This window comes from Sus scrofa, chromosome 7, assembly GCF_000003025.6.
Source record: "Sus scrofa isolate TJ Tabasco breed Duroc chromosome 7, Sscrofa11.1, whole genome shotgun sequence".
NCBI lineage: Eukaryota > Metazoa > Chordata > Mammalia > Artiodactyla > Suidae > Sus > Sus scrofa.
This window is the reverse complement of record NC_010449.5, coordinates 93277682-93300792: the sequence shown is the minus strand read 5'-3', so window position 1 is coordinate 93300792 and position 23111 is coordinate 93277682. Positions and strand designations below refer to the sequence as shown.

Genomic DNA, 23111 nt, shown 5'->3' with positions numbered 1-23111 from the left:
AGGCTCCCATTGCTAGGGTGACACCGAGGAAAGAATCTCCCAGTGGGGGGTAAGAGCTGGTGAAAGAATTCATCCGCAAACCTACCGAGAATAATTAAAGACTCTGAATGCTAATCCTAGCTTGTTTGTGTGACCCCCTTTTGCAGAAAAAGTTAGGCAGGGAAGGACAACCTCTAAACTTGCAATTAAGGCTAGGGGAATGGGGCACTTTTGTTTGGTAGGTGTAATCTGTGTTTAATGAGGGCTTTAACCCAGAAGAGAGCCACTCAGGTGTTCAGTTTGGTAGACTCCTGGTTTCTTTTGTTGGAAAGTTACGGGGCAAAGTTCGTGCCACGCACTGGTAATGTTCTAAACATGGCACAACAATCAGCCTGCAGAGGGTAATTTCTCAACGTCTTTTCATGACGCCAGGGTTCAGCAAGCTCGATAATGACCCACCCAGCCTCCTCCCACAACCCCCAAGTGTTTTTATAGTCACAGGTAATTGCACCCTGGAGAGATTACATCACGTCGTCAGCAGGGTTTGCAGCTGACAGGAAGATGCTCTGCGGATGTTTTGGGAACTACAGCCTCATTTAGCAAACAATTTGCTGTGGTCCCTATTGTTCCCTTCCAAGAATAGACCTGCCTTGGTAAACCGTGTGCCTAAACCAGGACCCAAACAACCAAGCGCCACTGTAGATGAGAACAGAAACAACCACAAAGGGAAACAGGGCAACCCAGGGATGACTCCTGTACCCTTTATCCGGGGAAGAAGACAGACGGTGTCTTTCTTCCTCTATCAAAATAATCCTCTGAAGGTTGATCTGAATGCCCCAATAGAGCACCCACAAGAAACAGGTCTCAGAGAAGCCTGCCACGCAGCACACGTGGTATGGGTCTCGGCAGAGCATGGCAACAGGGTCAGACAGGCTGAGCACAAACCCCGACAGCTTCACCACCTACCAACTGTTGGTCTCTGAGCAGGTTACCTAGCTTCCCTCTGCCTCAGTTTCTCATTTGTGAAGCAGTTACATGACCATCCAGTTCAAAGGCATTCTGAGAGCTTTAAAATGTGATACCACTGAGTCTGACACATACATGATGCTCCATACACATTGTTTCCTTACCTGTCCTCTCTTCCCAGCTCAGCGTGTGTTGTGTGTTATCTCTGACTCCAGGTCCTTTCAGAGATGGTGAGGTGAGCCAGGGCCACCTGCCAATAGCTCTTTGCCACAGCCCTGTTAAAGGCCAAAGACACACCATTCCCCTGAGAGGCTCGTTCTCAACGTTTTCTGTCTTCAGTAAACACTAGCCGCCTGGCTTTCTCACTCAGCCACACCGAAACTCAAGTGGCTGCCTGCCCTGCTTTAGGTGCTTGTGGCCCCCTGAGTGTCATGGCAATATCTTAAAGGGGAAAACATCAGAAACAAGTAAGATACCGAGTTTTTTCAATAAATATGCTCAGAATAGGGAGCGAGCGAAAATTAAAAGCTTTTTACATGAGTCAGCAAGGTAGCTGGGTTAAGATCACCCAACTAAGCAGATGATGGGAGGCAAAAGGGGGATCCTTCCTCAACTCTTCAAGTTTGACATTTCCTCCTAATCTCTCATCCCGAACCCAATAAATGACTCCAGAGTTTGGGTATGTTTTTTTGTGGGTTTTTTTCTTTTAGCTGTGCCTGCAGCATGTGGAAGTTCCTGGGCCAAGGATCGAACCCATGCCACAGCAACAACCCGAGCCACTGCTGTGACAACACCAGATCCTTAACCAGCTGAGCCACATGGGAACTCCTCTCCAGTTTTTTTTTGTTTGTTTGTTTTTTTGTTTTTTTGTTTTTTAGGGCCACACCCAAGGCATGTGGAGGTTCCCAGGCTAGGGTTCTAATCGGAGATACAGCTGCCAGCCTACGCCACAGCCACAGCAATGCCAGATCTGCACCTCGACCTACACCACAGCTCACGGCAACGCCGGATCCTTAACCCATTGAGCGAGGCCAGGGATCGAACCTCGTCCTCATGGATGCTAGTCAGGTTCGTTAACCACTAAGCCACACTGGGAACTCCTCCAGTTTTGTTTTTCAAAGACAGCAGAGATGTCACCTGCATGAAGTCCCCTGCCCAGCATGACTCAACAGTAGGTCACATACCATCCTTGTTATTATTACTTAGGAATTACACTGCACATGTTATATGACGAGTGCCTCCCCATCATTTTTATTAGTCTATGTAACACTGACCTAACACCCTTAAGTATCTTACTTCTGTTTTACAGGAGACACAAAGAGGTCAAATGATTTACCTAAAGTCATACATAGAGCAAGTTTCTTAAGATCAGGTAGAGAGACCTGGGAGAGGCTGCAAGACGGTTTGGGATCCTAATTCTTCCCCAGTCCAAGAAAGGCAAGTTGCGTGGTATGAACACAGATCTTGTTTTTAAATCTGGTCTTCCCCTGCAGGCGACCAAGTGTGAAGAATAAGATAGGCTTCCTTTGGCCACTCTTTTTTTTTAGGACTGCAGGTCCTAGGGCTCGAATGGGAGCCCCAGCCACAGCAACACTGGATCTGAGCCACGTCTGCAATCTAAACCGCTGCTTGCTGCAACACTGGATCCTTAACCCACTGAGTGAGGCCAGGGATTGACCTGCATCCTCATGGATATTTCTGCTGAGCCACAGTGGGAACTGCCCTTTTGCCACTCTTACAAAGGGAACTTTCAATAATTCTCTACATCTCTGCTCAAGGTATGACCAAGGGAGAAGCTGAACTGAATGCTTTCTGTAACCCCTTCTCTGTCATAAACACAAATCCTGAGCTGCAGATAAGAGGAACCAGGATGGAAAATTGATCCCTGAACAGGACATAGGTAACTTTACCTAGAACTTCATCCCAGAACTCTCAAGTGCCTCTTCACACATGATTCTTTTCTTCTAAACCTGAGCAATTATGACCAAGACTAGGGGCAGTATTTACGCCCAGAAACTGTGCAAATGCCCCCCACCTCCCACCCGGAGGATGTTCGCTGACCCGTACCCAGTGGGATTCTCACAGTTAGGAATGTGCGAGGACACACGAGCATATGCAAGGTCTACAAGAGCTCACTGCGTAACAGGCACCCCACTGAAAAACACCTCTGGAAGGAGTCTTCAGGGGCAACCACAGGAGCAGGTAAGAAATGCAGAGAGAGGAACAGGAGACCTTTCCTGACCTGAAGTGCCTCTCCTCGACTGAGAGTCTTGGTTTCTTGGCAAGCTTGCTTGGCAAGCTGCTCATGGCAGGCACGGCCATACAGGTGTGCTCTGGGTTTCAGGCCAAGGTGTGGGCGCCTCCCCCAAGAAGCCATTCCGGAGAGAGGGAAAAACATCACAACGTGGTGCCCTGAATCTAAGTAATGGTGAACCCCCTTCCCCTGCCTGCACCCTGCTCTGTGCCAGTACATGTGTTTTATGGGGAGTAAAAGACTGGGCAGGGGTGGGGGGTGGGGGTGGCAGGGGAGGAAGGATTCTTTGTAGATGGGGAGGAAATAAAAAACGACACAGCCAACTTTCCCATCCTGGTCTGAGCCCACACTAGAGCCATATATTTTTCCATACTGGAGAATAATAATCCCTTTATCCAGCCAGTCTGGAACCATCAGTCCCTGATAATTGATTTCAGACCCTGGACGGAAAGTTGGGAAGGTGTGGGTAGATGGAAAATGGGGTGGGGGATGGGAAGAGGGAAGGAGGAAGCCCATAAAAGAGAGTGGAGGAACGGGGGGATGGTTTAATGAAGCTCAAGAGGCCAAGGCCTTCAGACATGAAGACAGACGCTCTGCCCGAACACTGCCAAGTAACACGCCAAGACGCTGCCCCAGCAGAGCCCCGGAAAAGGACGGTGGTGGTAGTAGCGCACCAGGCACTAGGCGAGGTTCTGGTCCTGCCCTGCCACGAGCTGGCCCTGAGACCCTGGGCAGGTGCACAGCCTCTGAAGTCCGTCCTAGCCCTGCCCAGTCCTTCTTTCCCATTCCGACAGCCACTCCACTCATGTGCACTCGTATTGAGCACCGTTCATTCTGGGCTGAGGGTAAGGTGGCAAACCTCTTCTATAAAGGGCCAAATATTTTAAAGTCTAAATATCTGGGGCTCGGGTGGGGGGGGCACACGGTCTGTGTCACAATTACTCAACTTTGCCATCACAGCACAGGTGAGGGAACTGAGGCTTACAGTGATAGAGACTCGCTCCAGGTCACAGAGCCGGCAAGCAGAAGGTCAGGGCTCTGAACACGGCTGTTTGAGCCCAAGGCCCGCACCCTTACCTGCACATCACACTCTGACTTCTACACCTCCGTCCTGCCCATGATGACCGCTGGGGGAGGAGGTGACAATGTCATCCCCAGCAGGTTCCTGCACAAAGCCCTCTGGCTGGCTCCCTGCTCTATCACAGCACAGAAGCCCCCACCCTCCGCTCCCTTGGCAACTGCTCCAGCACAGACACGGAATCCCCTCTGCCAGCCTTCGGGAGAAAGGATGGTGTTGAGGCTGCCCCCCACCGCCTGCCCGCCGGTCCCCCCCACCACAGAAGGCTGGCTGGGACTCACCTGAGGCAAGTCCGTCTCCAAGGAGGGTGCTGAGAATCACCAGCCGAAGGAAGACTCCATGTCCTACAGAGGCCGAGGCAAACGCTGAGGTGCTCTTTGGTGCTATCCTGCCATGGCACATCTTTTATCCGTGCAAGTTATTTAAAAAAAAAAAATTAAAAGCCAGAAGTAAGAACTCTGAAGTCAGCCCAGGGTAGATTCACCTACAAAAAAATAAAAAACAAGGACATAAGGTAAGGAAGCCATATGACACGCCAAGTTGAAAGAATTCTAGCAACTGAATTTTTGCTGCCCGGAGAAGAGACAAGCACACAAGTGGCTTTTCAACTCCTCCCTGGGGAAATGCCAGGGCCTACAGCAAGCTGCCACCAGCGTCAGCATCCAGGAGCCAGATCCTTGCAGCAGGACACAGAGATGGAGAAGGCCAGGCTGAGCAGAGCTTTCAGAAACTGCTACAGCTCTGCCCTGCTGCCTGCCTTGGAGGCTCCAGCAAAGAGGATGAGAGAGACAGCTGCTGACAGAGAGCTGCTACACCAGAGTCTGGCTTTGCCTTTGCCACTGGACTCAGAGCAAGTTCAACTAACCAAATAGTAAAAAAAAAAAAAATAGAGGACACGTGTCTTAAAGGGAGAGATGCACCGCCTAGAGAAGGAATGCAGCAGCGGGAGCCAAGGGCCCCTGGCTTGGCCTGCTCAATCACCAGAGGCTGGATGAGCCCTGAGGATCTGCTCTGACTCGACAGCCACGAATTTCAAAAATGGACTAATTAATCAAGGCTCACCCAGCACACCTGCGACCCCAGAGGCCACATGTGTTGGCTGTACTTGACAGTGACTGAGGGGAGAACGGGTTATAACTGTTCATCAGCCCCACCACCCACTCTAGCTCAGACAAAGACTTCAGAAAAATAGGAATCAATATCTTAAAACAAAACAAAACAAAACAAAACAAAACAAAACAAAAACTAGGGATCAAGACTTTTAAGGATTTTTTTCTACTTGTCTTCAGAGAAGTAGAAGGAATGACAATATATCATGATATAGGCCTACTGTATTTTAGTTAACGCATTTGATTTCACTTATTCTAGTTTATAACAGGTATTCCAATTAATAAGGTTACACTTTCGTTTTAAATTCCATACACACCTCCTTCTCCACTAAGGCTTTATGGAAACGGGTACGGGAGCCTGCCATCTGCAACCCTAATAAAGGAGGTCCCTGAGACTTGGCCGGGGATGTCACCCAGACCTGATTTTAACCCATGTATGAAGGCTGGACGCAGGGCTATGCAACCCTTCTGAAGAGAGTTACTGCAAACAGCAATAGGAATGATCTCAGTCCAAAGTAAAACCATCTATGAGGGTCTTCAATGAATATGAGCCAGGGGGTTGAGAGCAGAGCTAGCCACTAGGTCCTTTTCCACTACCACCAAATAGTTATGACTAGCAGTCTTCCGTCCCCAGCTTTTACCCAGACTCCACCTTGAGCCTTTACAGCTAGAGAACAGGCATGGTTCATGGAGAGGTCTGGTGGGGGAGTCTGTGAGTGACCCAAAACAGTACCCAAAACCATGGGTGTGTAAATGTGTGGAATGTGTCAACATTTATGTCGCTAAGAATGATAGGGTCAGAATGCCAGAATTCAAATCTGTTTCCTCTTTTATGACCTTGTAGCCAAATTACTCTCTTGGCCTCAGTCTTCTCATCTGTAAAATGGAGACAGGGCTATGCAACCCTTCTGAAGAGAGTTACTGCAAACAGCAATAGGAATGCACTACACCATCTTCATAGTGTTGATGTAAGGATTAGGATCACAAAGTGCCTGACACAGTGCCTGGTACTTTGCAAGACCTCAGAAAACACCAGCTGCTATTGCCGTCCTGATTATTAAGAAGATCTGAGCACCAGGGATCTTGGAGGTCACCAGGCTTCACCTCCTCTTTTGACGGATGCCAAAACTAAGGTCCAAAGTGTTAAAGGATGTGCCCAGGGCCACCAGCCAGGCAGCAATGGTGTACATGCAGCCACAGCAGGTAACCCGACCAGGCAGTCATCATCCCCTCGAGGCAAAAACCAGTGGCTTATTGAGGATGACACCTGCTGGTGCCACGTCACAGCACGTGCACAACAAATACCTCTGCAATGAACGCACAAGGCCAGGTGAGGGTGGCGTTCAGTGTTTGGCGGACAAGTGGAGGGGATCAGGAAAGATCACGCAGAAGAGGTGATGCCAAACAGACTGCTCAAGGATGTGCCTAGTGGAAAAGGAACTGGAGACGCCAAGTTCAAGTGGATCGGAGCAGTGGGGACAGAGCACTCCTGGTAGATGTTAGAGGCAGGGGCTAGACTAAGTTAAAACTCTATCCAGAAAACCATGCAGCGCTTACAAGGATTATAAATAGGAAAGTTATAACACCAAATTCATTTAGGAAGATCACTCTGGCAAGGATTTTGGAGGACTGGCATGGGGCGGGGGTGGTTACCATGCGGTAAAGACCCTTACATTTAGTATTTTATAATACGGTATATAGAGCTCTCTAGAGGACAATGTGACAATATCTGTCCCCCAAATGCTCATATTCTCTGACCCATCGATTCTGTTGCTATAATCTGTCTTGAGGAATCACATGTATTCAATGATACACACGCAGGATATTCAGTGCATTATTTATACTGGAAACATACTGAAAGGGGACTGAGTGAAATAACTGACCACACACCCATATAACAGAATAACATGCAGTGGTTTAAAAAGAACTGGGGGCTCAGTCTGTACTACTATGGAATGGCTTCCAAAGTTCCTATGTGAGGAAAACCGTTTGTGTGTATGCATGTGTTTTTAAACACACTCACACCCCTGTACACACTGAAAATCTCTCTCTGGAATTGATGCACAAGAAACTGGTAGCTACCAAGTACCATCAGGGAGGGAGGACTGGTATTAACAGGGAAGAAAACTCACCTTTCAGTGTGTGTACTCCCTTCAGCGTCCTTGAGTGCTGTACCTTGTGTCTGCCTTGCCTATTCACACCAATGGATAAAACACAGAATAAAAGTAACACAGCAAGGCCTTCCTGCTGGCAACCTATGTCCTCCCTCAACAGACTGATCGACACTCCAATAAACCTGACTGCTCCCTCTGCAGGAACACAGTCAGCTTCAAGGCTCAGCTCAAGGGTCACGTCCTGGAGGAATTCTTTTTTGACACGTCACACCACGCCCATCGCCAGCAGAACTGACCCCTTTCTTACTCTCAAGTGCCCTGAGCACCCTGCTCTGATCGCACCCTAGCAGGTTATTTCATCTGTTTATCTGTCTCACCCTATTAGGTTCCAAGTTCCTTGAAGGCAGGTACCGGTGAATTACTCAACTTGGAACCTTCAAGAGTCGGCACAGGGCCTGGCACCTGACAGGCAGGCAGCAAATGTCTGCCAAGCTCGTGAATACTCATGGGAGGAGCCAGTATGGAACCAGGGAGAGACGCACACTTATGAGAAGGAAACAGCTGGTTCCCACCTTACCACTTAAAGCAGCTACCTGGGCCAAGGGACCAACTCCATCATGAAGCCTAAGACCTGACCAAGTGCAGAACAAAGATTGAGTGGCGGGAATGCGGGCTCTGCGGAGAAAAGATGAACAGAGGGTAGTCATGGAAAGCTCACACACATGGCTGAGCCAAGGGCTAGTGCTTCGGAAACAGTACAGGGAAAAGTGAATCCCCACCACCCCAGGGTTATCGCCCAAAGTGGGAAAACCCAGCTCCCGTGGAGAAAGGGTCTCACTATATCTAATCATTCAAAGAAAGGATCGGCTTTGAAAACTGAATTAAAAAAAAAAAATAACATCAGTCCTTGAATTGTGGATTTAGATCAAGTAAAAAGAAAAACACTTAGAACAAACTACGACTTGGTATTCATTATCCCTAGAGAAACACAAGCAAAAGACTAAAAAAAAAAAGAAAAAAAATTTCACTTCAGTATTCCTTTGGTATGCTGGTGACCACTTCCCCTGATTTAAAAAAAACCAAAAACGTACGATTTAGAGACAGAAGGTAGAGCAGTGGCTGTCAGGGGCTGGCGGGAGGGAGGAATGGGGAACTGCTGTTTAATGGGTATAGAGTTTCAGTTCTGCCAGATGAAGGGTTACGGAGACGGATGGTGGTGATGGCGGCTTAACATTATGAATGTACTTAATACTACTCTTAAAAATGGTTAAGATGGTGGATTTTGTTTTATGTGTATTTTGCCACAATTAAAAAACAAACAAACAAGCAAACAAAACCAGGGAAAAATTATGATTAAAGGGGAAGCTGGAAGTAACACGCCTCACTTTCCCAGCCTGTGCCCAGCCATCCTCGCAAGGCGTACAGCATCTAAACCAGAGCTGAGGAGACAGGAGACGGCCTGGCGTTACCAGCTGCCACCAACCACCAGCTGGTCCTGAAGGTTCTCTGGCTCCCATTTTCACAGACGGGCTCTGGGGTCTCTCTCTTAGCCACGTGCTTCTCTTTGCATAACCGTCTCCTCCCCCAGCAGCCAGCTTTCCCTTCCAAAACACCAGGTGAGGGGGAGTCATGGAAGATCTGCCTTCTCCCTTCTCATCTTCCTTCCTGGGACTGAGGCTGCCACGCTGACAGCCTGTGGTAAAAGGAGACCCCCGTGAGCTACTGTCAGCCCCTTAGGGTGAGAATCTGGCCTCTCCCCGCTCTGTGAATCCAAAACATCAAAAGCTGAGTGACTGTGCTCTGCTGAGGGTGACGTTAGGAACACTCGTCTCCTGTCCAGAACGGGCCTCCAAGAGGAAGACTCTGAACTTGGGCAGGAACTTCCCTCGTCTCTGCCTCTGGTTCAGCATCTGCAAAATGGAGCTGCTGCTTCCTTTGAATTCTCTCACCAGCTCCTGTGAGGCTCCAGGGGGACAAAATGTAAGGGACTGCTCTGGAAACCCATAAGGCTCAGGTCCTTCTATTTCCAGTCTGAGCCGACAAGCCGAGACGGCAGAGGGCGACCTGAGAAGCTGCTCGTAAAAACGATGACAGGCATGGCAGGCTTCTGGTGCTGAAAACAACCTGTAACTCAAGCTCAAAGTTCACATAGTTTGCTTGCTTGCTGTTGCCATAGATGCTTCCAGATTAACCAAAGAGCCTGCTCAGATTAACGATATCCTTAGAGTCACCTTGAAAAATGACTCCCAGCCTAGGGAGGCAGCAGCACTGGCAGGGCCAGGCGTGAAGCAGCCAGGGCCCCCGGTCCCCTAGACAGCGCCAGAGCCGGATCTCCACAACCCACAGGCCTGGTCGCCCTGGGGCCTATCCCTGCGATGGGGAACGTCACAGTCGTGTCACGGTCGTGTCACACTCTTCGGAGCTCTCCTCTGTGGAGGCAGAGGGTCCTGCCCGGGCCAAGCTTGGCTCCCAGGGGTGAGGTGGGTTTCTCTACAGCTCCATGAGCTCAGCCTCGGTTCACACAGAATATTCAGGACAGATTATTCCCTAAACCACAGCCATCTCTCCATGAGTCATGAGAGGGACCTGGACAGGTAAAGCCAACATAAATCCTTTCCTTGCCTCAGACTAGTCTGGAAACTCTAGAATAAGCATTAGTTCCTTTGATTAGCCATCGTCACCAAGCCCGATACCGCCAGGTGACCAGGGGGAGACAAAGGAACAGTTCATGAAGTCGGAACAGAAGTCAACCATGACGTCCTAGCCTGTGAAGATAAGAAGCGCTAACTGTGAGGTCCAAAGCTCCCCAGAGGGTTTAGCAAGAGAAGGGGTGCCCTCCCTTACCTCCCCCTGCGAGGTCCCCCCTCTTCTTCTCTCCCACTCACCCTAAACTGGCTGAGCCACAGCTGCAAAACATACAAAAATGTTTATCAGATCTTAATGCCTCCCACTCCCCCGCCTCCAAACGACCAAATGACATGACTTCTAGGTGCCTTCAGTTTACTCTTTTCCTCCCTGGAGATAAACAGCTCCTTCCAATCCTGCTAACAACCTCTGTATCGCCCCCTTCTCTTGTGCCACTAACTTCTGACAGCTTCTACAGGCACAAGGTTGTCTGCTGGACTTTGGAGATCCTTGACAGCCATAATGTTACTTTATCCATTTCCTTTTCATCTCCCTCTCCAAAGCCCAAAGGACCCAAATATCAAATCTGTCTTCAAACTGACCTGCTACAAACCACAAAGCTAACCCTCAGCTTTTCTCAGAAGCCACCTAAGCCAGGGTAGGGGAGGTGTCTTGTCTGTCTGGAAATGCTCACTGCCTCTTCTCGGTCTCACACCTTCCCCTGCCCTGCTCCTCACGCTGCAGACAGCAAGAATACCAGCAGACACCCTAAACCTTCTACAGTCTCCAACATCTCTTTCCTAGAACCTAGCAGCAGGATGACTGTAGCATGGACCTGAATGCAGGAGACAGCCCTGAGTCCCGGCTCCACCCCTCAATGGTGGGTTGGCCTCAGGCAAGTCTATCACGCCTCCTGGTCCTCAGGGGACGGGTCTGGATGATCCCCAATTGTCCCTTCAGCTCTAAGGAATCTGGAATGTCTTCTAGGGAAGAGGAGGAGCCCAGAAGTATTTCCTTTGAAAACATATGTCAACAAAAGGTCCCACTAGAAGGAAGAAATGTTAAATCCATCCTCTATTCCTCGTGAGCGGTCCTCTCCCCCTGCAGCTCCCCCAACCTATCCCAGCATCCACCTCCCTCTGCACTGCAGCAAACTCAGGAGACTCCACTTTCCCATTTAGAGCTTAATCAATCCATCAGCACATTTGTATAGGCCATCTGTACATAGTGTTCCTAAAGTGCTTTCCAAAAATAACAAACATCTAACAACAACAACAAAAGCTTCTGCACACGCGTGTGCACACACACACACACACACACACAAGGCAATAGGAGTCGAAAGAGAAAAGGCAGAAGAGAAGGACAGAAGAGAAGAAAACAAGACAGTCTCAAGACAGGACAGAAAAAAGGAGAGAGAAGGCGGAGTGCCTGTGAGCAGGAACTTGGCTCAGGCCATAAATTTCTGGCTCCGAAGGCAGGAAACTACTTCTTTAGACAGACGGGCTGAACTAGGACAAATCACTTCGCCTCTCTGAGCCTCTCTTTCCTCATCAGTAAAACGAAACAATTCAAATGCATCTCTCTCAGGAAGGCTGGATCTATGGAAAGATCCTGGCGACCTGGGCCAGCATCTCTGGTCTGCTTGGATGGTCTCAGTTGGGTGGTCCAGGGTAAGTTAGTTTCAGTTCCCATCTATAAACTAGGTTAAGTAACAGCCACCTCACTGGGTTGTCATGAGGTAGAAATAAAGATGAATCTAAAGGCTCAGGACAGTGTGTGGATTTTTTTTTTTTTTTTTTGGTCTTTTTGTCTTTTTAGGGCCACACATGCGGTATATGGAAGTTCCCAGGCTAGGGGTCAAATTAGAGCTGTAGCTTCGGGCCTACATCACAGCCACAGCAGCACCAGGTCCAAGAGCACGTCTGCGATCTACACCACAGCTCATAGCAATGCCAGATCCTTAACCCACTGAGTGAGGCCAGGGATTGAACCCACATCCTCATGGATACTAGTCGGGTTCATTAGCCCCTGAGCCACAACGGGAACTCCAGTGTGTGGAATACTGGGCCCACAAATTAGTGCTGGCGAAGGCCCCTTCCTGCTCTAACAGCCTGTGACTGAGCCCCCACCAGACTGCCAAAGGTCACCACTTCAGCTGGGCTGGAAATGTATGCCCTGAGAATAGGCTCAAAACACAAAGTTAGTTTAGATAAAAGAAGAGCCAGTGAGTTCAAGCGAACCTCCAAAAGTCTCGCCCATAAAGTGCTAAAAATATTTCTTTTAAGGAACTTAACATTCCCTCCCCTCAATGTTAATAATCTTGTATGTAAATATACTGAAATGTTATTTGTGTCTCAGGGAACCTAGGTTTTCTAGCCCGAATATATTGTAGCAAAGGATAAGGACACAGAGCTTACATGTCTGAGACACATACACACATGCACATACATACACTCACTACCTCATTATATAGGTGCCACTACCCTCACTTTACAGATACATGGAACTGAAGGGACCTCGAAGTCTTCCCTCCTCCTGCTTTCCTACTGCAAAGGGCTCCCTGCTCTTTTTTCCAAATACAAGGTCAAGCTTATTTGCATCTCCTCTGGGAAGACTCATCAGTTGAGCCCACAAGTATGACAGGCTCTTCTGAACCCAGAGTATCACTGCCTGGAAGACTGGGAGAACCCATCGTATCCTTCCCCAAGGCCTGCTCACAGTGACTTAACTGCTGAATGCTGCATTTACTGCAGGTAGTAAATGCCTACAGAGACAACCAACTCTGCCTCTGTCTATGCCCCAAAGTGCTCAACATTTACTTGTTCACTGAAAGAGAAAAAAAGATAAACCCAAAGGTATATATAACTCCTGTAGGAAATACAAGATGGCACAGTAGCAGCAGATATAAAACATGAGGGGAAATGGGTACATAAGTCCTAAAGTTTTGCCAGGTAGCAAAACAGATGCTTGGCAGAAGTGACTGAAATTGGTTCCTGGAGCCCAGAGATACATCTATGTGTCATCACACCCCTCTGCTTGGTTCCCATCAGAGCCGAGTGGAGCAGGCTTCAATGCCCACTTGGCAAATACACTCTGGGAAGCTGATTTGCTAAATCTGATTTCTTAGGGCTCTGTGTTTGCAGTGACTATACTGCAATTCAGCAAATATTTACTGGCTGTCTTCAGTGCAAGGCTTGGGTGAACAGAGAGATGAAGTGGGACACAGCTCCTACTCTCAAGGAATTCACAATCTAGTGAGAGGAACTGCATGTTTATCTATACAACGCTGTGAAACTGTTACTAGGTTTTGTTTTTAATTTTAAAAAGTGGCGTGAGAACACAGAGGAAATTAAGAATGAAGGCTTCTGGTTGGGAGGTGGGGGGGCAGTCAAAGAGAAAGCTTTGAGCTGGACCTTGAAGACTGTACACAGATTTGGTGAGCTCTCTGGACAGCGTTGCATGAATAGTGCTAATTACAAAGGAAGAAAAAGAAGAGGAAGAACAATTCACCAAGAGGATGGCAGAGGGAGAGAGGAGAAATAAATAGCGATAATTTTGTCTGTCAAGACCCTCTGAATGCTGCTGTCGGCAGCAAGAAATAAATATCTATCTACCTTCATTCATGGGGATGTTTAGGTGCTAGATTTAGGTTTTCAAATATGTACTCACTCATAGCTGTGCAGGAAACACCTCCTCCAGGTCAAAAATAGCAAACCCAAGAGAACTGGCTAAAGCAGTTATGTTTACTTTTTACCATCTCTGTGGACTGCTTTCCAAAGGCCCACAAGTGGGATGGTATAAACAGGTCTGTGTCACTTCCTGGTTCTCAGGCCTTCTGCTACATTCCCAGTCGGTCTGGGAAGGCTGCCTATTTAAAAATAAACTGTAAAAACTCACCCAAAACCCCAACTCTAAACCACTCTTTCCTCTGCTTCATTCGGTTTCACTGAAATTAAAAGGGGCTGAACGAGAAATGAGACAAAAATGACCAGCGAGAATAAATTTCCAGGTGAAAACAAAAATACAGGCTCCCTGAGCTCAAGGTCAGGAGACTTGGAGTCTGCTCATGTTCTGCCTCTAACCAGAAAACTTGACCTTGACTAAGCAAGACGCTTCATCTCTTTGCACAAATAGCTGCTCAGCATCCTCTTAACCCGAATATAGTTATCCAATCTTTCTGGACCTCAGTTTCCTTATCTATAAAAATAGCACTAATAGTAGCTACCTCCCAAGGCTACCACAAGTATCATACGGGAAATACATGTAAAGCACTTAGCATAGTAAGTCACCAAAAATGCTAAGTGTTATAGTTATTTCCAGCCATCATTACCGTCACCATCATCTGAAAATATAAGGGTTGAGCTAGATGACCACTGCTTAAAGAGCATCTCTGGCTCCAAAATCCTGTAACTCTTCAAGTCATCGTCTCCTTTTCTTCCTTCTCTCTTTTCTTTCCTTTTTTTTTAAGGGCATTAGATAGAAAGAAAGGGAGGTCAACTTGGGGAAGCATGACAGTTACAAACGCATCCTCAATGTTTATGTTAGAAAATACAACTAAGGAAACCCATCAATGAGCTAAAGGGGGCAGGTCACTCTCCCCAGGGGAGAAGTCTTACCTATTACTTGCAATGAAGCCACAGCACACAGCAAGTTCACCCCGAACACACTGCCTCTATTGCCCTGTGCATGAAGGACAAACGCCCTCCTGCACCAGCACAATCCAATTTCACCCACTTCATCTTTAACTAGGAGCAGCTCCTTGGAGAGCCCTACAAGAGAGCAGGTGGCCAATCCACCCACTTCTAATAATGACTAATCCCCCCGCAAAGTATTCCTGTTTTGAACCCAAAAAAAGTGCCTTTTCCTTAATATCATTTGAATGTGGTCAAAAATCAAATGTCCTTGTCCCCAAATTAGAGTGAAATCAGAGGTGTTTGGCTTTATCAAGGCCAAAGTGCTAAACTGTAACTAAAATCAGATGAAATTTAAAAAACGTTTTCTCTTATTCACTCAGCATCCACAATGTGCCAAAGGTTGTAGAAGCGCCAAAAATGAACCGGCTTGAGATGAGTGAGAGCAATAAAAGGTAATGCCTAGGTTTTTGGCCTGTGACTGGGTGAAAGGCTGAAGGTACCGGAGGAGGAAAAGAACAAGATGGACGGCAGGCCTTGGTGAAGAATGTGATGAATGTAACTCAGGTTATTCTCAGACGGGCTGAATTACAGGTGCTTAAAGGATATCCAAGTAGAAAGATCGAGCAGGTAAATCAGAAATGAGGATGAAGCTCTGCAAAGTGCTCCAAGCTTGGGATACAGCCCTGGAGTTATCAGCCTGTACATGAGGGTTCAAATCATGTGAAATAGATGACCTCACCCGGGTGAGAGAGTTGAGTGAGAAGAGACTCAAGACAGAATCCTCGGGAGAACACGTAACTTTCCAAACAGGCACATCGAGGAAGGGGAGACCAGGGAAGGCACCCTAAAAAGCACAAGGAGAGCAGGAGCCTGTGCATCACAGCTGTCAAGGGAGGGATGCAAGGAGGATGTGAGGAGGAATGGCAGATGCAGCAAAGGTCCAGTAAATGAAGACTAAAATAACGCCACTGGGCTATCACTAGTGATCTCAGCAAGAACAATTTGACTATACTGGTGAGGCCAGATCAGGCTGAATTTAACATGAATTCAAAGTGAGAAAGCAGACACAATAAGGGCAAAACTTTGGCAGGGGGGAAGGAAGGAACTGGAAAAGAAGGGAGAAGACAGACTAGATGATGGCTAGGAGGAATGTGTATAAGTTGTACCTTCTCGGTTAACCCAAGGATTTGAGTTAAAGCTTCTGGAACTTCCCAGACAGCTCAGAGACACCCCCAACCCCATGGAGTGTCCCCTGAGCTGACACTCCTACATACTATGATTTGGCCAATGCTAAGGAGACGCTGGAGATGAATATTTAAGACCTGCCTGCTTCCTTAATCTCCAACAAAAGCAAAAGGCTCTCCATGCCATCACCCCTCTTCCAAAACGCCTACTTCTTCTGTAGGATTCAGGACAAGTGGTCAACCTAGTGGCAGGGCCAGAGAAATGGCCTTTCCCAGTGTCTCTCAGGCCTGAAAATTCTCCATAAATATGGTCTCAGTTTCTGCTATTTCCCTCCTTTCCACTCCAATGTCACCTGAGTATTTTCCCTGGAGCTTCTGGGTCAGGTTCAGGATCCTAGGAGCATGTTCTTCACCTCCATCTGCTGAAGCTTAACAGTCCCAGAGAACTTCCCAGAGAGCTCAGAGACACCCCCAACCCCATGGAGAGTCCCCTGAACATTCAGAGCAAACAAGACACTGTCTTCTGGCTCCACATGCTCTCCACCTTGTGTAAGTTCTGAGATGCCTCCTAATTTACAACCAAACCATGACTCTTCCTGTTCTCCTCCTCACAACTTGCCCAAACTTCCTGTCAGCTGTCAAGGCTGGACTATGAGGCTTCAAGCAAAAATGAAACGCGGGAGCCTGCCTACTACTGTTCCTTCCCCCATGATTAGTCCCACGCCCCAGCCCCACCTCTGCCCTTACATGACCCCCTCTAGGTATAGCGTCCCTCTAGTTCTAGCTCCAGCCACACCTCCAGCTCTCTCCATCAGGCCTGGGGAAGAAAGAAATCCGATTAATCCACAAGAAGGAATATTCCCTTAGATCTCCAAACACAGGCTCAAAAATAATCAAATTAGTCAAAGTTCAGGCAGAGGTAGCAAATGAAGAACTTCATAAAATCCAGGGATTATTCTAGAAGATGTTAAGAGGGATTGTGATAAACATGGCAGATGAGAAAGGAACATCAGCAGTTCCCATTGTGGCTCAGCGGTAACAAACCAGTATCCATGAGGACATGGTTCGATCCCTGGCCCCAGTCAGTGGGTTAAGGATCTGGTGTTGCTGTGAGCTGTGGTGTAGGTCACAGATGTGGCTCGGATCTGGTGTTGCTGTGGCTGTGCCGTAAACGGGCAGCTGCAGCTCCGATTCAACCCCTAGCCTGGGAACTTCCATAAGCCACCGTTGCGGCCCTAAAAAAAAGAGAGAGAGAAAGAAACATCATAAATTAATGAGGGAATCTGATATCTCCCTCCAGACAAGGTATCTGGACTAATTCCCAACACAAACCTTTCCTAAGGAACTTACAGACTTCATTCAACACATATAATGGACATCTACTCATGCTAGATTCCATGTATGGTACAAAGATGGGGGGGGAGGTCACAACTTTAAAGAGTTTACAATCTACTGGGCTCCCCAGCAGACAGGTAACACAAATAACTACAATGAGGCGGAAAGTAAAAACACATGGGAACACACAGCCAAAGTGTCAAAGACAAAACAGGAATGTAAATGGCAGCCAGAAGAGGGAAATAAAAGCTATTTACAGAATCAATTACCATGTGGCTTTTAGAGTCATACAAAAGGTAATTCAAATCCTAATTCTGCCTCTTGCTTCTGAGGGGTGCGGGGTGTTCTGCTTGACCTGCAGCGAGCCTCTGCTTTGTCGTATATAAAATTAGGGTAGACATACCTATTTCATAGAATTGTGAAGAGTTCGTGATTCACACATTTTTAAAGAGTTTAATATAGTATTTGGCACGGAGTGAAACCAGGTTAAGATGGAAGGGCCACTGCACATAGAAATTCAGCATTCCTCCTCTCCCCCCACAGGACTGTCAGGGCCTTAAATGGGCAGGCAGCTGAGCACCTGCTATTTGCTCATCGAATTGTGCCTATTCAATTAGTTACCCAGGTACAATGGGATGATGGTCTGGAGGTACAGGAAAGAGCTCCAAGAGTACGTATATGTGTACGTTCATGCCAGGATAACTCCTGGAAGCACACACCCAGGGTTCTGCTAGAAAGCATAGCATTAGATCACAGGTACAGTTACAGATTATACCATGTACAGCGTGACACTACACCATGCTTTTCTTTTGGACAATGTAGGTATTCAATAAATGACAAACTGACATGAACCTGCTTGAATTCCCAATAAAATTTGTCTCAATGGATCCATTCAGCAAGTAAACATAGGCAGACAAAGACATTCAAGGTTAAAAATTGGTCTGAGAAGTCTAATGGAATAACAGGGTCTAGATTTACTCACCTTTCTTAACAACTAAAAAAGATATGATGCATGAAATAATGTTTTTCAGATATTCAACAACAGCAGCAAAGGGCAGTGATCCTTGAGAAAAGAGAAAGAAATAGAGTGAGCCCTACTAGTGCCCCATCTAACTCCCTAAGGCATCTTCGGGCCACAGAGTAGGGATAGCAAAGCTGAAAGCATTCAACAATTCCACTGGGCTGAAGAGACAGAGTTGGGAATTTGGGGATGCCAAGATGCCTGGAACATGTAGGGCAAAGTAACCAAAAGGAGGGAGCTATAGAGAGAAAAAACTCCAGAGACTTGCAGAGGTTGAGTCCTGATCCATCATATGTTTGCAGAAACTAGCAAGGCTGAGGGAAGAACCACAGGGAAGGAGGCAGCTTTTCTCCCAGAGCTCAGAGAGCCAGAAATTTACAGGTTCCCACTGGCCAAAGTGGAAAAATCTAATCACGAGGCACTGGAAGGAATCTTCAGAAGGGTTTGGCCTCAGAAGTGGGGCTATCCTAGCCCTAGACTAAAAGCTGGCTTGGACCCACTCTACAAAGCTGAGAAGCAAGGCCTGAAAGCATCAAACCAATTCTAATTATTAACTGAATTGCTCCTGAGAACAAAGCCAAAAAGTATTTAAAGGAATACAAAAGTTCCAGCACCCAACAATGTGCGACTATGGCTTCAACTCAAAAATTAACAAGCATGCAAAGAGGAGTTTCCGCTGTGGTGCAGCAGGTTAAATACCTGACATTGTCTCTGTGGTGGCGTGGATTCGATTCCCAGCCCAGCACAGTGGGTTAAGGATCTGGTGTTGCAGCAGCTGTGGCGTAGGCTGCAGCTGTGGCTCGGATTTGAACCCTGGCCCAAGAACTTCCATATGCCGTGGGTGTGACCAAAAAAGAAAAAAAAAATTAACAGGCCTGCAAAGAGTCAGAAAAATATGACCATGACATATGGTCACATGATGAGAACAATCAAACAACAGAAACAGACTTAGAAATGACACAGATGACAGAATTAGTGGACAGGGATGTTCTTATCTCTATGACAAATAAACTCTACGCGTTCAAGAGAAAAGAGGAAGGCGTGAGCATGATGAGGAGAGCTATGCAAGGCATAAAGAAGACAAATTGAATTTGTAGAGGGGTAAATACAAATATCTGAAATGAAAAATATACAGGATGGGGTTAACAGATTAGACCCTGCAAAAGGAAAAAAAAAAAATTAGTGAACTTGAAAACCTAACAACAGAAATTACCCAAAGTGATACACACAGAAACATCAGTCATCAGGGTGACAATATCGAGCAGCCTAACAGGTGTGTAACTGGAGCATGAGGAGGGTGCATGGGTAGGCACAATTTTTTAAAAAATAATGACTGAAAATTTTCCAAATCTGATGAAAACTATAAACTCATAGATTCAAGAAGCTCATCAAACTCCAAGAAGAAGAAGCGCAAAAAGAAAATACAAGGCACATCACAGTCAAAATGATGAAAATTAGCATTAGAGAGAAAATATTAAGAGCAGCCATGAGAGAGTAGGAGAGGAACAAAGAATTCTAGCAAGTCTACTGTTATAAACAATGCAGCCCACGAGGCAATGGAGCATCATGTTTAAAGTATTGGGAGAAAAAAATCAATCTGACACCAGTTAAGGACCAGTTAAGGACCAGTCTGACACCAGTTAAGTTCCCATCATTTTTTGTGCTCCGCAGTAAGATTTTTCAGGGAGGCCTGCAGTGAGCACAGGATGGAAGCTCAGTGGTCTTAGAATCATTTGCAAGTACAGTATCCTATGAAGAATAAAAAGGGGTTAAAGACCATCTCAGGCTCATACAAAGGGGCATTTACCCATGTTTTATAACTATGTACTCAGAACATGAGAGATTACAGCTCTGATGTAGACAACACAACACACTGGCAAATAGACAAGAAAGGTCTATCAGAGGATTCATCGCATAGCAGAAGAAAACCAAGTAGGAAATAAATCGTAAATCTCATTAAGGATTGAGTTAGCCCCACCAGAGGGAGGGGGCCTCTCTCCCTTCAACGACACAGCTATTGATTAATATGGCTGACTGGCCTTTACAGATTCAGATGAAATTTTTTTTTTTTTTTTTTTTGGAAAATGAGAGCACGCTCCTTGAGAAGTAGGTAAGAATAACTCAGAGGTGGCTGGGTGGTATTCCATTTTTAGCTATGCGATCCAGCCCAGGGTAGCACAACCTCCTCCTCATTAAGCACCCTGGGTGGCACCTCACTCTTCCGAGTCCAGGCTGGGGCTCTACCCTCCAGGGGTAAAGGGCATTTATCTGTCCCAGGCACTGGCTGGTCTGGTCTCCCCACTAAATTATAAACTAACTACAAGGTCCCAGGAAAACCGGGGCCCCATCTGTTTTTTATGCTTTCTTTGTAACTCTGAGACAACCCCGTTTTCAAAATACCACTGCATAAGTGCCTAAGACGGAGGGACCCTCCTTCACAAAATACTTGCTGCCCGAACTAGTGGTTTTCAGCTCGGGGCTCTTTTACACCCCACCCCCGACCCAGAGTATCTGACAACATCGGGAGGCATTTTTGATGGTCATAACTTGGGGGGAGTGCTACTGGCATCTAGAGGGTAGGGCTCAGGGATGCCACTAAACATCCTACAGGACAGCCCCCCTAGAACAAAATTATTTGGCCCCAAATGTCAACAGTGCTGCAGCTGAGAACCCTGGCCTTAGGGGACCAGAGCTGAGCTGCAGCAGATGCCAACAGATGTGTGCGCATCTCACAAATTCCCTCATACCACTGGAAGGCCTCTTGTCCTACCACCTGTCCCTGAACATCTGGATCCTCCTGTTGTCCCTAACTCAGGTTTATGGTCCCTCAGAGAGAGAAGCTTAAGAGTTCAGACACCTGGGTTTTCTGTCCAGCTCTGCCACTAGCCACACTGCATTTGCCACAAAACTCTTCTGGGCCCATTTCCTCCTCTGTAAACTAGAAGGGTTGGAAAAGATGATTGAACAGTTCTTTCAGCTCTAAAAATTCTATTTGAAACGCTAGCTTTGGCCTTATTGTGAGCCAAAGAGAAAGGAGAAGGATCCAGCTTAGCGGTAAGTGTGCAGATCCAGCTCTTCTACCGTGGAGCCCAAACTTGGCCAAGGGGAGCTCCAGAGAAGCCAGGAGCTCAGGTACAGGGGCCCAGGAAAGGCCAGGCCCTTGGGTGTAAAATAGGAAAGTCCTTAACAGCTTCCCTCCTGCCTTTCTGGTTTCAGGCTTTTCCATCAGTGTTAAAAGGAGGAGGGGGAGGCTAGGCCCTTGCTATTCAAAGTATGGGCCACTGAACAGCAGCCCTGGCATGACCTGCGAGCTTATTAGAAACACTGAATCCCAGCCTTCATCCTAGATCTACTGACTGAGAATCTGCATTTTAATATGATTCCCCAGGTGACTCCTAAGCTAGTTAAAGTTCGAGACGTCCTGGTTTAGGACATGCTGCCCTTCTAGTACCTGCTTTGTCATCTCCTCACTTATAAGGATGGCTTTCAAGATTCTGATCCCCTTCTGCCCTCATTGCACCTCCTTGCTCAGTTGGTGCACATGTACACACACACACCAGTGTAGACCTCCAAACCCAGAGTTACCCAGAGTCATGGGGACAGGTTCCTTTCTCCCTGTCTCTTTCTCACATCCATACAAAGCCAGGAAGAAGCAAGGCGTCAAGCACAGGCCGAAGCAGTTTTTCCCAGTGATTCAGCCCACTCCTGCTGCTCAAAGACGCCCCAGGAGAGGGATGGAAAAGGGGGTGATGAACCCAAAGGTACAAACTCTGATGGGAAGAGACTCATCATCTGCATCTGAACAGAGACCAACAGGGGTCCGAAGTTTCATTTCTAAAGTTTTTTGGTTTTTGTTTTTTGCTGCTGCTGTCTTACATTACAGGAAGATTCTTGGGGCACAGGCTAAAGGGCAAAGCGCTCACACACACACACACACACACACACACACACAGTAAACAAAAACACAGCAAGGCTTCTCCCGGGGGTGGGGGCAGCTGGAACAAAACAAGACCCTGATGAAGGGTCACAGGGAGAGCGCTGGAAGAGAGGACAGAAGGAGGGGAGGGAGGGGGCTGGGCTCAGCTGAGCACTCAGTGCCCTGAAGGAGATTAGGCCGCTGCTCACCCCTCACCCCACCCGCTGGCAGAAGCAGCAGATGGCCCAGCCAGGCAGCTGGCAGAGAGGCCATCTGCACGTGCCTGCCCGACCCGCCCCAGGGCTGACAAAGAGCCGGAGGAGTGGTGCAAAGTCCAGGCTCAACCCTGGTGGAAGCAGCACCTTGAAAGAGCACCCTGGGGGCAGGTGGCAACGGCATGGGTCTGTTTTGGGACCTTAACACAGTAGAGCCTAAAGTCCAATCTATCCGTGTTAGGAGGGAGAAACTGAGGCCTAGACAGGGACCAGGACTTGCCTGGGGACACAGGGCTTGTCAGTAGCTGAACTAAACCTTGGTTCTTCCAACTCTTGACTAAGCAAGGTTCCCTGAAGATCTCCCAATCGTAAGCTAACCTCAGACAGAGTGCCAGTCCCAGCACTATTCTGCCCTGTGCTCTGTCCATTCGGAGCCCCCGGGAATGGCTCACGTCCAGGCCCCTGCCAGATTAGGAAGTCCGGCAACACAGTCTCCAGGAACTCCTACGCAGCTCGTGCACAAACAAGAGCTGCTAACCTGCCTCTTCCAGAAAGGAGTCAGAAAGCACACACGGCAACACTCAAGGTAGGCTGTAGCTTTGGAGGGTGTGGGTGGGTGGGTGTGTGTGTGTTTGCGTGTGCGGGCGCACGCGTGCATGAACGAAGAAGGGTTCTTCTGAG

At 47.6% G+C, this 23111-nt stretch overlaps 1 protein-coding gene across 4 annotated transcripts in view; it reads right to left on the bottom strand.

The window, feature by feature from the left end:
• The window catches only part of SUSD6 (sushi domain containing 6), a 90480-nt gene that overhangs the window by 43399 nt on the left and 23970 nt on the right, over positions 1–23111 (bottom strand). For 2 of the 4 annotated variants that reach the window (XM_001926947.5, XM_013978303.2), the window contains exon 2: positions 4559–4761. In XM_001926947.5, the coding sequence (XP_001926982.1) occupies positions 4559–4679 (121 nt within the window). In that variant the 5' untranslated portion in view covers positions 4680–4761. Of the gene's footprint in view, positions 1–4558; positions 4762–4914; positions 5134–7518; positions 10718–23111 lie in introns of those variants that run through there. The other 2 variants (XM_021099405.1, XM_021099404.1) reach the window with 2 other exon arrangements.